We start from the raw sequence: 15,213 nt of genomic DNA on the forward strand, positions 1-15,213 counted from the left end.
TATTCATGTTGAAAATCTCTATTGATATATTGATATCATCTTCGTTTCTATTTGTCGAGAGCAAAATTACGTAGGAACGGTCAATGGAAACCAAAATCCTTAACCCATTAAAAATCACACCAAAAATCAAAGTTAAATGTCGAAATCATAGCTGATCCAACTTTCATCTCATAATGTGGCTCAGTAGTGTGTTTGGCTCCCAATTGCCTGTGTGCAATCCCGACAGCGTCTGGGCATGCTCCCGATGAGACGGTAGGTAGTGTCCTGGGGCATCTCCTCCCAGTCCTGGATCAGGTGATCAGTGAGCTCCTATACATCTGTGGTGCTACTTGGCGGCGTCGGATGCACCGATATATGACGTCCCAGAGGTTCTGGGGAACGTGAAGGCCAGTCAATGGCATCAATACCTTCGCCATCCAGGAACTGTCTACACACTGACCACATAAGGCCGGGCATTGTCTTGCACCAGGAGGAACACAGGGCCCACTGCACCAGCCTAAGGTCTGACTGGGTCCTAAGATTTCATCCCGGTAGCTAACAGCAGTTAGTGCACCGTTGGCTAGCACATGGAGGTTTGTGCGACCCTCCAAGGATATGCCTCCCCAGACCATCACTGACTCGCCGCCAAACTGCTCATGCTGGATGATGTTGCAGGCAGCGTAACTTTTGTCACGCCGTCTCCAGACTCTCTCAAGGCTGTCATATGAGCCTTATTGTGAACCTGCTCTCATCTGGGAAGACTACGAGGCACCAATGGAGGACCTGCCAATTTTGATGTTCTCTGGCAAATGCCAATAGAGCTGCACTGTGCTGAGCTGTGAGCACAGGTCCCACTAGAGGACGCCAGGCCCTCATTCCACCCTCATGGAGTCTGTTTCTGACAGTCTGGTCAGTAATATGCACATGAGTAGCCCGCTGGAGGTCATGTTGTAGTGCTCCTCCTCACACAAAGGAGCAGATACCGGTCCTGCTGCTGGGTTGTTGCCCAGCTCTCCTCGTGTAATGGCCAAACTCCTGGTATCTCCTCCAGGCTCTTGAGACGGTGCTGGGAGACACAGCAAATCTTCTTGCGATGGCTCATATGAATGTGCCATCCTGGAGGAGCTGGACTGCAGGTACCACCTCATGCCACCAGTAGTGACAAAAACACTTGCAAAATGCAAAACTAGAGAAAAATCAGTCTAAAGGATAAAGAGAGCGAGAACTGTTATCTTTTAGGGGGTTGTCTTGCTGTTGCCTCTCCTGTCCACCTGTTGTCGCTTTCATTTGCACCACAGCTTTTGAAATTGATTCACAATAACTGGACGGATCGATAGCCCAGAAGTTTAATGTACTTGGTGTTATACTGAGATGATTAGGTGTTCCCTTCATTTTTTTTGAGCAGTGTAGATTTGAACAGAAGATATAGAACTAAATCAAAACAACACAGGGATCATAAAATGTTGGGGGATAAAAGAGTCATTTTTGAATGCGTCCATTTTTGTACCTTCAAGGTAATGAAATTAGGGAAACTGTCTGTCTAGAGTGAACCAACCAAGAGAACAAATCATGCTTTCTTTCATGACGATGATCTCATAATTGTGCAGACAATGATTTTATTTGTCCAATTTAGCTTGAACTGAATATGAAAGAACTGTCTTTAGTATTCTGAATGGCGAATATACTTCATCAAGCTTTATCTTTTATGTAGAAATCCTAAATAGATTCAGTGTTGTGGTCTATGGGCAGACACACAGGAGAGAAACACTTACTGTAATACATGAAGATATTCATGTCATCAATTGAGTCACTTCCTGTTTTAGCCATTTTTCCGGGTTTGTTTGGATGAGAGGTTGACGAGCCTTGCTAGCTGTAAGTGAGGAGTTGTTAATGTCTTCAGCAGAACTCTTGATGGACTCGTTGCCATTGTCTTTTCTTCTCATCACAAGGTAACCTTATGGGCAATAACTTTATGATGGTAATCAGAGAACTGACCTGAACTCCTGAAGAACAAATCTCCTTTCTCTGACTGGATTACTTAACCTGATCAAGACATTAGGATTATTTTATTTATTTACTGAAAGGACAATCATGTGAAGGCATGAGGTGATCTGACAACAAGTGGTGTTAACATATGATGACTGATCATTCTGGGTTAGATGGGGTGAACATGTGATGTTAACGCTTCTCGTTCACGTGTTTATTTCACACTTTAAAGCTGCTTAGCAGTCAAATGTAAAAAGGTAACGTTAGGAAATGTTGCCTTTGTCTCTTGGTAACGTTAGGAAATGTTGCCTTTGTCTCTTGGTAACGTTAGAAAATGTTGCCTTTGTCTCTTGGTAACGTTAGTAAATGTTGCCTTTGTCTCTTGGTAACGTTAGGAAATGTTGCCTTTGTCTCTAGGTAACGTTAGAAAATGTTGCCTTTGTCTCTTGGTAACGTTAGTAAATGTTGCCTTTGTCTCTTGGTAACGTTAGAAAATGTTGCCTTTGTCTCTTGGTAACGTTAGTAAATGTTGCCTTTGTCTCTTGGTAACGTTAGGAAATGTTGCCTTTGTCTCTTGGTAACGTTAGAAAATGTTGCCTTTGTCTCTTGGTAACGTTAGTAAATGTTGCCTTTGTCTCTTGGTAACGTTAGGAAATGTTGCCTTTGTCTCTTGGTAACGTTAGTAAATGTTGCCTTTGTCTCTTGGTAACGTTAGAAAATGTTGCCTTTGTCTCTTGGTAACGTTAGAAAATGTTGCCTTTGTCTCTTGGTAACGTTAGGAAATGTTGCCTTTGTCTCTTGGTAACGTTAGGAAATGTTGCCTTTGTCTCTTGGTAACGTTAGAAAATGTTGCCTTTGTCTCTTGGTAACGTTAGAAAATGTTGCCTTTGTCTCTTGGTAACGTTAGAAAATGTTGCCTTTGTCTCTTGGTAACGTTAGGAAATGTTGCCTTTGTCTCTTGGTAACGTTAGAAAATGTTGCCTTTGTCTCTTGGTAACGTTAGGAAATGTTGCCTTTGTCTCTTGGTAACGTTAGGAAATGTTGGTTTTGTCTCTAGGTTAATGCTGATTGCTAGCTCTCACCAGTATTGATCTGTTAGCTAAACAAATCATTTCTAACCAGCAACATTTTCTAACATTACCATGAGACAATGGTAACATTTTCTAACGTTACTTAGAACTCAGCTAGTCCGTTACCTGCTAGCTAACAGTAAAGTTTCTTCGTCTACTAACTTTTTGTAGTTTTAGTTGACCCCTATGTAAAAAATCCATCCTCGTGAAAGTGGTACCAGTCTCTCTGGTCTCTTGGGTCTTCTTGGTGAAGCTAGTTGGTGCTGAACAACTGACGACCAGTAGCTGTCCAATAGTGATGCCTGTAAACAATACCGAGGTAAGATGAGTTATGACCTAGTGTCACCTCTTCTGTTTTACATCTATGCGACTAGCAATCAGACAGCTTTCCCCTCTATTCAACATACTAAACAATTACAAAATATGAATACCCAACAATAATGATGATAGAACAATATAAAGTAATAACCTTTCACTGATCACAGAGGAGCCATGTGGTGGAGCTTGCAGCCCCTCAGTCTGTGTCGTTGTAACAGGCCCCGGTCTCTGGCTACCTCTTCATGTCATGGAGATGACCACATGCTGCTGTTGCATGCTGAGGGTGTTTGTCTTGGCCCACCATTGATATACGGACAGCAGCATTGTGTCATGTTTCAGCACCGTCATACTGAACAGCTCTGTTCTCCTTGGCACAGAAGGTGGGAGCTCCAGTTTGGGTAGTTAGGAAGGGCTCCACCAGCTTCAGCACCACATTCACTCCGCTGCTGTCATCTTTTTCCAGGCATGGGAAGCCGTCCTCCATGTTCCTACTGTCAACATCAGCAGCCAGCCAAAACTTGATCCCAAACTTGTCTGCTTGTTTGTCATATACTGTATGAAGGTGCATCATGCTATTGTTGGGAACGGTTGCTCATCCACCGTTGTGACTGACGCCTTCTTTTCCAACTTATCCCTCACTTCTCTTGCATGTAGATTTGTTGGTGGTCAACTGTCAACGGTGGCTCTCCTTCTGATCAAAGCGCAGGTAGCGCATCATTTCTTGAAACCAGCTCCTCTGCAGAGTTATGATGAAAAACGCATTGCCCCATTGCTCTGCTCAGAAATGTTCAATGTTTTTTTTCCCAGGAGTATGCACCCTCATGTTCAGAAGCAATGCCTTCAGCCCCACCAGAGACTCATCAAAATTGGTTCTCTATTCTCCCGCTCTGTGCCCTCAGCCATGGTGCATTCATGAATGTGCTGCAACATTACATCTGTGAGGATGTTTTGCATTTTCGGCCTCCACCTTGATTCCTCTGGTGACAGCTCCGTGGCACACATCCAATAGAAGAAAGGAAAAGACTCTTTTAGGGTGGGTGGGTGTGAATTTCAGCTGTTGCCTTCAGATGCTCCACCTTCATCAGACAAAGTTTACAGATTTTCCTTATTAACAACATCAGGTCTCTGCTCTCAAAAATTGTCAAATCTCATCACATGACGAGTGAAATCTTATTCCCCCTACCTTGTGCTGCAACTCTGTTGCTGCTGCTCTATGGAGTGGAACGTATTCGCTTTATAATTGTAGCATCAGGAAGGTGGTGCCATTAGTGTGCATTGTGAGCATTAGATCAGGTATGGCAGTGTATGGCAGTGTTAGGGTTCAAAACGGAAGGATGCGAGGCTTCAGCAGGCTGCAGGGAGATTTCTGCGTCAAGCTTCCTACTGTGCACGCGCATCAGAAAAACGGAACTGGATCCGGTTTCAATCACTATGTTTACAATATTCTTGCGTATAGAAGATATTATGTGTTACAGTATATTAACTAATTGAATGTATGAAATCATAAAAGTATAGTCACTAAAGGTATTAAAACACTAAGAATAGTTTGAGGGTCAGACAGGGATTCTGAATGAGACGTGCAGCAAATGGAGGATGTGGTCAGTGGGGAGGACAACTGACCAGAGGTGGAGTCAAGAAGGATGTTTTGCAAGGAGCAAAGCTGTTTCGCTAATTTAATCGTACTTATAATGCGTTTAACACTGAAATTCTCCACAGCAGCCTCTGCCGTCAGTGGATGAATGTGTGAGTGAATGCTGATATGTAGTGAACAGCTCGTTGAGTGGTCAGAAGACTAGACTAATGTCTTCTGTTTAGTCTGCAGAAATAAGCCTGATGATGTGAGCTGTAGGCTTATTTACTGTTGTGTTCTTAGGTTCTCATTTCTGTGTGTTGGTCTGTTTGGTTACAGGTGGAGTATGAGCGTCAGGTGGCTAGTATCCGTGCTCAGAATGCCTTGGAGGGAGATTTCTCCATTTCCCAGGCAGAGATGTCCTCCAGACAGGCCATGCTAGAGAACGCCTCTGATATCAAGGTGGGAAACTTACTGACGCGTGAAATTCAGATCTCTTGGACATGTGACCCATGATGAAAGAATTTATCTAATTATTTATAAGAATAATTGTGTTGAAGCTCTTTAGATGCTTTTAACAATAAAAACCAGTGTGGCAAATGCTGCATGTACAGCAGAACTATGTGTTGGTGAAGATTTGTTTTGTGCACTTTAGCTGGAGAGGTTCAGCATCTCTGCTCATGGCAAGGAGCTTTTCGTCAACGCTGACCTTCTCATTGTGGCAGGAAGAAGATATGGTTTGGTTGGACCAAATGGGTGAGTATCTATTACTGGCTGTGGATACAGACACAAAGACGTCTACCGCTAATGATGTTACTCAGAGGATCAGCTGTTGGGTTAAATATGTAATAGGGCTGAAATTAAAGGAACTTGATTCCTAAAAACCATACTGCTAATCAACGGTGCGTGGATTAAATCGATTTGAGTTGAAATCCGCAGAAGGAGAGCGAGTTAATTTAGCAGTTAGTTCTCCTGCTGGCTAAAATTAACGAGCTAACGTTAATTGAAGTAGCGTTAAGTTACATTATGATGCATTTAATCTCTATTTAGTAAAAATGACTGGGTGAAGGTAAATTCTAACAATATTATGATGTGTTCAAATGCAATCTTGTAAAATGTAGTTTCAGTGAGAAATTTGAATAAATCCAGTTGTTTGAAGGAGATGTTTTCACAGCAATATTAAATAGATATTAGAGATGAATTATGACCAGTTTAACTTCCTAACACGAGCTCTAAGAAGCTTATAATACATCATTAAAACTACCAATGACAAGAATAGTTTTTGATCATTTATGTCCTAATCATTTGAATTGTGTTTTTGTATACAAATAACCAATGTAGATGACAATATCAAGGTAAACAGACAACATTTAGAATTGTCAATGGTTTCACTGACTTCGGGACAGCTGAAATTATTTTTCTGGACGGGATGAAAAAAGTTAGCGAGGAGCTTTGAAGCCTAGAATGTAATATAGCACGTAAATTAACTAAATGGGTTCAGTTTTGACAGATAATATATTCATATGCTATTTAAGCAATAAGAATTATTGGAAATAATCGGTAGAAGTAGAGTAGTAAAATTGCTGACAGCTGTAGCCCTGCATTGGTTTCTAGGGCTCTCAATGGATTTACACATACAGGCAAAACAAAGACAACCAACTTCAGAAGAATAAGAAAAGTTAAACCAGTGTTTTCAATGATAAAAAAAAAATAAAAATCACAAAAGAAGAATAGTAGTACTGGATGTAGCTTCAGGTCTGAGCAGTGGCGGCTGGTCAATAGAGGGGCATGGCCCCACCATGAGCCACACAAAAAAACAAAACAAAGAAATGAATTATAATAATCATAATATATGCTTTTCCTGCTCGTCCTCTCCGCCTGTGTGCTCGTCTGCTCGTCCTCTCTGCCTGTGTGCACGACACTCTGAGAACACGTAGCTTGGGGGGCCGGATCGTTTTGGCCCAAAAGAGGCGGGTCTATAAAGCAGTTTAGCCAATTGCTAATTAAAGATATAAATGAGTGACATACAATTTAGCCAATCAGCACCCTCAAATAGATTCAGAGTGGGGCCAGAACGATCTGGCCCCCCTCGCTGCGCGTTCTCGTCAGGAGAAGTCTCTACAGGCGCCAGCGCGAGCACTCCTCCTCCAAGACCCGTTTGAGAGGAGAACTTTGGCGGAGATTCTGCAGCCAAAGAGCTGATATCAGATCAGCCTGACCTCACAATCAGACAGCAGACTCGCGGGAAAGGGAAGCAGTACATGCAAAGCTTCTGTACTAGCTGTACACCAGACAGGTTTGGCTAGCTGGATGACGTCATGCTAATCATTTATTTAGCTTTTTAAAACAACGGGGACAGATCCAGCACAGACAGTTACAGGAGTGAGGGAGGAGGAGGTAAGGAAACATGAGAACACCAGGGTAGGGAGTGAGGGATGAGGAGGTAAGGAAACATGAGAACACCAGGGTAGGGAGTGAGGGATGAGGAGGTAAGGAAACATGAGAACACCAGGGTAGGGAGTGAGGGATGAGGAGGTACGGAAACATGAGAACACCAGGGTAGGGAGTGAGGGATGAGGAGGTAAGGAAACATGAGAACACCAGGGTAGGGAGTGAGGGAGGAGGAGGTAAGGAAACATTAGAACACCAGGGTAGGGAGTGAGGGATGAGGAGGTACGGAAACATGAGAACACCAGGGTAGGGAGTGAGGGATGAGGAGGTAAGGAAACATGAGAACACCAGGGTAGGGAGTGAGTGAGGGATGAGGAGGTACGGAAACATGAGAACACCAGGGTAGGGAGTGAGGGATGAGGAGGTAAGGAAACATGAGAACACCAGGGTAGGGAGTGAGGGAGGAGGAGGTAAGGAAACATGAGAACACCAGGGTAGGGAGTGAGGGATGAGGAGGTAAGGAAACATGAGAACACCAGGGTAGGGAGTGAGGGATGAGGAGGTAAGGAAACATGAGAACACCAGGGTAGGGAGTGAGGGAGGAGGAGGTAAGGAAACATGAGAACACCAGGGTAGGGAGTGAGGGATGAGGAGGTAAGGAAACATGAGAACACCAGGGTAGGGAGTGAGGGATGAGGAGGTAAGGAAACATGAGAACACCAGGGTAGGGAGTGAGGGATGAGGAGGTAAGGAAACATGAGAACACCAGGGTAGGGAGTGAGGGATGAGGAGGTAAGGAAACATGAGAACACCAGGGTAGGGAGTGAGGGAGGAGGAGGTAAGGAAACATGAGAACACCAGGGTAGGGAGTGAGGGATGAGGAGGTAAGGAAACATGAGAACACCAGGGTAGGGAGTGAGGGATGAGGAGGTAAGGAAACATGAGAACACCAGGGTAGGGAGTGAGGGAGGAGGAGGTAAGGAAACATGAGAACACCAGGGTAGGGAGTGAGGGATGAGGAGGTAAGGAAACATGAGAACACCAGGGTAGGGAGTGAGGGATGAGGAGGTAAGGAAACATGAGAACACCAGGGTAGGGAGTGAGGGATGAGGAGGTAAGGAAACATGAGAACACCAGGGTAGGGAGTGAGGGAGGAGGAGGTAAGGAAACATGAGAACACCAGGGTAGGGAGTGAGGGATGAGGAGGTACGGAAACATGAGAACACCAGGGTAGGGAGTGAGGGATGAGGAGGTAAGGAAACATGAGAACACTAGGGTAGGGAGTGAGGGAGGAGGAGGTAAGGAAACATGAGAACACCAGGGTAGGGAGTGAGGGATGAGGAGGTAAGGAAACATGAGAACACCAGGGTAGGGAGTGAGGGATGAGGAGGTAAGGAAACATGAGAACACCAGGGTAGGGAGTGAGGGATGAGGAGGTAAGGAAACATGAGAACACCAGGACACACATGAGAACTCTGTCAAGCTACATATTAGACAAAGTGAACATCTTTTCTTCTACATAGCTGTCCTCAGTCTCATCTGCTTAACTTGGTCATGGAGGCATCAACATGTAATAGAGATGTTAAATTAACAGTGAAAACTCATCATAGCTTAATTTAACATCAGTATTCATAATTACACTTCATGTTTACTTCTCCTGATCTTTACCTCCTATAACAAGGTCCATAGGGGCATCTCAATAAATAAACATGTTATATTATATTATATTATATTATATAGTGTTATTTACTGATTGTTTTTTTTTGTGTTGGAATAAATGTTAAATATTTAACTGCCAAGTAATAATGTGTGTTTGATGCTTACATGTTTTTGCATTAAATCATACTGGGATGTTTGCTGAAATTGATAGGACGGCCCTACCTAGAACATTTTCCACCAGCCGCCACTGGGTCTGAGTGTGAGAATGGAGAGGAAGAGGCAGTGAGACGGTGCCTGGATGTAGGGGAGAGATGTGACCCATGACCAGATTGTCAGTTTATCAAAATGCAGGACATTTCATACACCAGATGTAAACAACGCAAACCTGCCGATGGGCATCCAACCTGCACTGGACCTGTTCATAAGAGACAGCCGTCACACTGCCTGTCGATGTTAGTTGGACTTCATAGTACACACTTCACTAAACTCACACGCCGTCTCTCGCTTATCCACATGAGCGCTCACTCTCTCCCTCTCTCTGCAAAAGTTAACAAGAATTTGGCACAAAGTGTCTCCTTAAGTCGTTTAGCAGCTTTCTTCACCAGGATGAAGATGTGTAAGGACCATATCAGCTGGTTTGTGACGATATGATTTCCATGAACTTAAAGCTGTTGACTTGCTCCATTGATGTAGACAGGGGTGTGCGTCCTCCTTTCTTCTAAAATCAACAATCGTCTCCTTGGTTTTACCGACGTTGAGCAGTAGGTTGTTTTCTGAGCACCACTCCTCTCTATAAGTCATCATTGTTTGTAATCCGGCCGATGACTTTAGTGTCATCTGCAAACTTCACAAGAGATCTCTTCATGTTTGAGGTAGCAGTCGTGGGTGTACAGTGTGAACAGGATGGCGCTGAGCACACAGCCATGGGGGGCTCTGGTGTTCAACACTAGAGTTGAGGAGGTGCTGGGGTCTGTTTGTGAGGAAGTCTAATAACCAGTAACATAGTGAGATTTAAAAATCAGTTTCATGGTGGAGATTGTGTCGAAGGCTGAGCTGAACTCAACAAACATTCTGATGTCGGTGTTGTTATTTTCAAGATGAGTGAGGGCTGAGTGGAGAGCAGTGGAGACAGCGTCCTCTGTGGATCTGTTCTCTGTATGTAAACTGGTGAGGGTCCAGGCTGGCTGGGATGTTGGTTTTGATGAGCTGGAGAACCAGTTTCTCACAGCACTTCATCAGAATGGGGCTGAGTGTCATTTAGACTGGACACTGCAGATGTTTTAGGTACAGGAACAATGAAGCAGATGTGAACTCTCTCCTGTGCCAGATATGATGACAATATCAGTTAGCTGGTTGGTACATGTTAGTACACGACCAGGGCACGGCGCAAATTGGCAATGGCGCAGCGCGATGGACGCGAATTTGCGGCGCGATGGACGCGAATTCGCACCGCGTTTGGTGTCAACACGGCAGGATAGTGACAGTGGCCGGTCCTCTGAGGACACTGACGGTGAGCGGTCCTCTGAGGACACTGTCCCCCAGGGTTCGGTGCTTGGTCCTCTTCTGTTCATCCTCTACTTGCTCCCTCTTGGTAACATCATCCGTCAACATGGTCTTCACTTTCACTGCTACGCCGATGATGTCCAACTCTACATCTCCACAAAAGTCATTACCACTGCTACTCACTCCACTCTCACCAACTGCCTCACTGACATTAAATCATGGATGCAAACCAACTTCCTCAAACTGAACTGCAATAAATCTGACATGATAATCATCGGTCCCAAATCCCTCACTAAAACCGGTCACAACTTCTGCCTCACCATCGACAACTCCACTCTGTCTCCCTCCCCACACATCCGCAACCTCGGAGTCATGTTCAACAGCAACCTCTCCTTTGAACATCACGTCAAACAAATCACCAGAACTGCCTTTTTCCACTACAAAAACATCGCCCGTCTCCACCATCACTCTCCTCATCTGCTGCTGAATCCACTCTGATCCACGCCTTCATCACCTCCAGAATTGACTACTGCAACAGCATTCTTCACGGCACATCATCCAAAATCCTAAATAAACTCCAGTACATCCAGAACTCTGCTGCTCACCCACACCCACTCCCGTGACCACATCATCCCTGTTCTCCAGAACCTCCACTGGCTCCCCGTCCCACAACGGATCCAATACAAAATCCTTCTCACTCACAAAGCCCTCCACAATCAGGCCCCCTCCTACCTCACCGACCTGCTTCACCACCACACTCCATCCCGCCGGCTCCGCGCCTCTGATGCCAACCTCCTGTCCCTTCCACTCAGGACCAAGCACCGGACATGGGGCGACAGCCTTCTCCATATCTGCCCCCTCCCTCTGGAACTCTCTCCCCAAAAACATCCGAGATTGCACTGACCTTTCCACATTCAAATCACAAATCAAAACTCACCTGTTCAAAACTGCTTTTAATGTGTAACTATTATTGTGTACTTTGTTTTTAGTGTATTGTTTTAATATATGATGATTTTAATGATGATGATTTTAATGTAAAGCGCTATATAAATAAAATGTAGTATTATTATTATTATTATTATATATCTGGCAGCATGGCCTCACACATGATGGGGATGCTCAGGTTAGCCAGGTTACTATGGCTTGTAATAGTTTCCAATGTATTTCCTGTTGTACACTGATCCAGTATTCACTTGTCTCTGTCTCATCTTTCAGAAAAGGAAAGACCACATTACTGAAACACATAGCCAACAGAGCTCTCAGCATTCCCCCCAACATTGATGTGCTGCTGTGTGAACAGGGTAAGTGACCCTATCAGAAATCCCTTGTCTGTCCATGTTGGCGGCGCCCACTGACTCTGTCATGTACCTGTTTTTGTGTTAGAGGTGGTAGCTGATGACACGCCGGCGGTGCAGGCAGTGCTGAAGGCAGACACCCGCCGTCTGAAGCTTCTGGAGGAGGAGAGACAGCTCCAGGCTCGTCTGGAGAAGGGAGAGGACAGTGTGGCTGAGAGGCTGGAGAAGGTGAGTGCCAGTTTACCATACTTCCAGTGGACTACAAGGAAAAGTTATGTGATTTCTGGATTAGGGTTATTCCTCATACCTATCAGTAATGAAATCATGAATTCCTAAGATCTGGGAACACATTGCCACAACAGGACAAAGCAAACAGTACAATGATTCGTTGTAAACAAACTATTAGCAGTAATTGTGCAGCTTCCCTGTGCAGTGAGGGATTATCAGTGACATTGCAGGTGCACTCACCTTCAGTTTCACTTCCAAACAAAGTAGTGTAAACAATCTGGATAAACCGTTGGTTTATTTACAGCCTGCCTGATCATGTGACCTGCCTCCGTGTTTCTCCTCCCTCACAGGTCTATGAAGAGCTCAGGGCTATAGGAGCTGCAGCAGCTGAGCCCAAGGCCAGAAGGATCCTGGCTGGTCTGTCATTTACCCCTGAGATGCAGAACAGACCCACTAAGAGGTTCTCTGGAGGGTGGAGAATGAGGGTGTCCCTCGCCAGGTACACCATTACAAACTTCATGGATGGAACTGGTCCAACGTTGACCTGTTAGAAGTTATTTTTCATTCACTCTAACCATCTGTGTCCACAGAGCTCTGTTCATGGAACCCACTCTGCTGATGCTGGACGAACCCACCAACCACCTGGACCTGAATGCCGTCATCTGGCTCAACAAGTACAAAGCAGCTTTTTAATCTAGTGTCTTTTCCTCAGTGTTATGAAAGAGTATTTAATAGTAGCAAGGCAAGTTTATTTGTATTGCACATTTCAACAACAAGGCAATTCAAAGTGCTTCACATAAAACATTAAAAACATTAAAAACATCAAAACATAAGGCAAAATAAAAGGTTTAAAAACAATTAAGAACATTGATTGAAACATTACAAACAGTCATTAAAACACTAAAAAGCAGTGTAAGAAATAAAATGCTGTCGTAGTAAAATGCAGAAATTTATTAATATCCTTGAATGTGGTTCAATTAAAGGCAGCAGCAAACAGAAAAGTCTTCAATCTTGATTTAAAGGAGCTGAGGGTCTCGGCAGACCTGCAGGTTTCTGGGACTTTGTTCCAGATATGTGTAGCAGAAAAACTGAAGACTGCTTCAGTTGTGACTCTGGGAACAGAAAGTAGACCGGTCCCAGACGACCTGAGGGGTTGGGATGGTTCGTAAGGTAGCAGCAGATCAGAGATGTATTTTGGCCCTAAACCATTCAGTGCTTTGTAAACCAACAGCAGGATTTTAAAGCCTATAGCAGTTTATCTCGGGGCCGGTCCAAGGCAAACCTGGTATGATACTTTAAGCTCCCTAAGATATGATGGCGCCTGATCAATTAGGGCTTTGTAGGTGAGGAGAAGGATTTTAAATGATATTCTAGATGTTACAGGGAGCCAGTGCAGAGAAGCTCCCAGACGACCTGAGGGGTCGGGATGGTTCATAAGGTAGCAGCAGATCAGAGATGTATTTTGGCCCGAAACCATTCAGTGCTTTATAAACCAACAGCAGGATTTTAAAGTCAATTCTTTGTTGGACAGGAAGCCAGTGCAAAGACCTCAGAATTGGAGTGATGTGATCCACTTTCTTGGTCTTAGTGAGGACTCGAGCTGCACCGTTCTGAATGACTTTTTACAGAGACCTGTAAACACACCGTTACAGTAGTCCAGTCTGCTGACGATAAATGCATGGACAAGTTTTTCCAAATCCTGTTGACACATAAATCCTCTAATCCTTGATATATTCTTCAGGTGATAGTAGGCTGATTATGTAATAGTCTTGATATGGCTGTTCAGGTTGAGGTCTGAATCCATAACTACACCTAGATTTCTGGCTTGTTTGTGGTTTTTAACATCAGTGACTGAAGCTGAGCGCTGACTCTCAATCGTTCGTCCTTGGTACCAAAAACAATTACTTCTGTTTTATCTTTGTTGAATTGAAGAAAATTCTTGCACATCCAGTTGTTGATTTGTTCAGTGCATTTACCCAGCCCTTGTATGGGATTATAGTCCCCAGGTAATATAGTTATGTTTGTGTGTCGTCTGCATAATTATGATAACACACTTTTGTTGTTTTCCATAATCTGAGCTAGTGGAAGCATGTAGATGTTGAACAGAAGAGGCCCCAGTATTGAACCTTGGGGAACACCACATGTAATTTTAGTCAGCTCTGATGTGTAATTAGCTACAGACACAAAGTATTCTCTGTCCTTCAAGTAGGATTCAAACGAGTTAAGTGCTGTGCCAGAGAGTCCCACCCAGATGTTTAGTCTTTCTCGGAGTGTGTCATGGTCAACCGTGTCAAATGAAGCACTGAGATCTAGTAATACTCATACCTGCAAACTTGTCACTTTTCGGTGAAATTCATTGTTTTGAATCAAAAATATATCATCCACGTGAATCGTGTAGATCTGTAGAATTTTTTTTGGGGGGGGGGGGTCAACTGGCCAGCCGGCGTTTCTCAGATTGGAGTGAGACGAGGAGAAAATGTGATGTCGTGATCTTCGCAATCGAACCTCTTTGACGTGTCGAGTCTTGGCCAATCAGCGTTGAGATGTGTACAGCGTCTTCATTTCCCTCCGTTGAAGTTACTTTATGTACCATTACAGTTCAGACTTGCTGGGTTAAGTTAACCTCCACTGCATGCGGAACTTTGTCGACTGCTAACGTTCATCATTATCGCGATTTAGAAGGAAAAAACGTAATGTTATGAAACATGCAGCCCGCCCATGTTCCGGTTCAGTTCACGCGGTCACTCATTAACTTTAAACCGGAACACCGGCGCATCTGGTTGCAGGTTGTTGTTTTTTAACTCAAAGTAGAATGAGGCGATTTCGTGGTCGGAATAACTTTTATGACTACGAAACATGAGGCCCAGATACTGATAAGATGATGAGGTCAAAGAGCTTCAGGAAGAGGAGGCTATGTGTGTAGCGCAGCGTGACACAGGGCTGAGCTGTGAGTGGAGCTGGGCCTGGATAAAGGTGGAGGTCTAAAGAGACGTGAGTACAGCTTCCTGCTGTCACAGTATTTTAAATACATTGATAAGGCAGGGTATGCTAAATGCAGCCTCTGCTCCAAGGAGATAAAGTACAGCAACAAGGGCTCACATGCCCTCTCATCACACTGCCAGACACTGTTCACTGTAATGACCACAGTCAGTGTACTAACAGTCCCACGTTGCTCCCAAGAACCCTGAAGTAATGAGAGGGTTAAGGTGCCTGT

The 15,213-nt window shown here is 44.3% G+C and overlaps 1 protein-coding gene across 2 annotated transcripts in view; it reads left to right on the forward strand.

The window, feature by feature from the left end:
• The window catches only part of abcf1 (ATP-binding cassette, sub-family F (GCN20), member 1), a 47,910-nt gene that overhangs the window by 15,165 nt on the left and 17,532 nt on the right, over positions 1–15,213 (forward strand). For both annotated transcript variants that reach the window (XM_079288317.1, XM_079288318.1), the window contains exons 9-14: positions 5,263–5,385; positions 5,579–5,679; positions 11,692–11,777; positions 11,860–11,999; positions 12,350–12,498; positions 12,590–12,673. In XM_079288317.1, the coding sequence (XP_079144443.1) occupies positions 5,263–5,385; positions 5,579–5,679; positions 11,692–11,777; positions 11,860–11,999; positions 12,350–12,498; positions 12,590–12,673 (683 nt within the window). The remainder of the gene's footprint in view (positions 1–5,262; positions 5,386–5,578; positions 5,680–11,691; positions 11,778–11,859; positions 12,000–12,349; positions 12,499–12,589; positions 12,674–15,213) is intronic.

This window comes from Melanostigma gelatinosum, assembly GCF_949748355.1.
Source record: "Melanostigma gelatinosum genome assembly, chromosome: 17".
In the NCBI taxonomy this organism is placed as follows: domain Eukaryota; kingdom Metazoa; phylum Chordata; class Actinopteri; order Perciformes; family Zoarcidae; genus Melanostigma; species Melanostigma gelatinosum.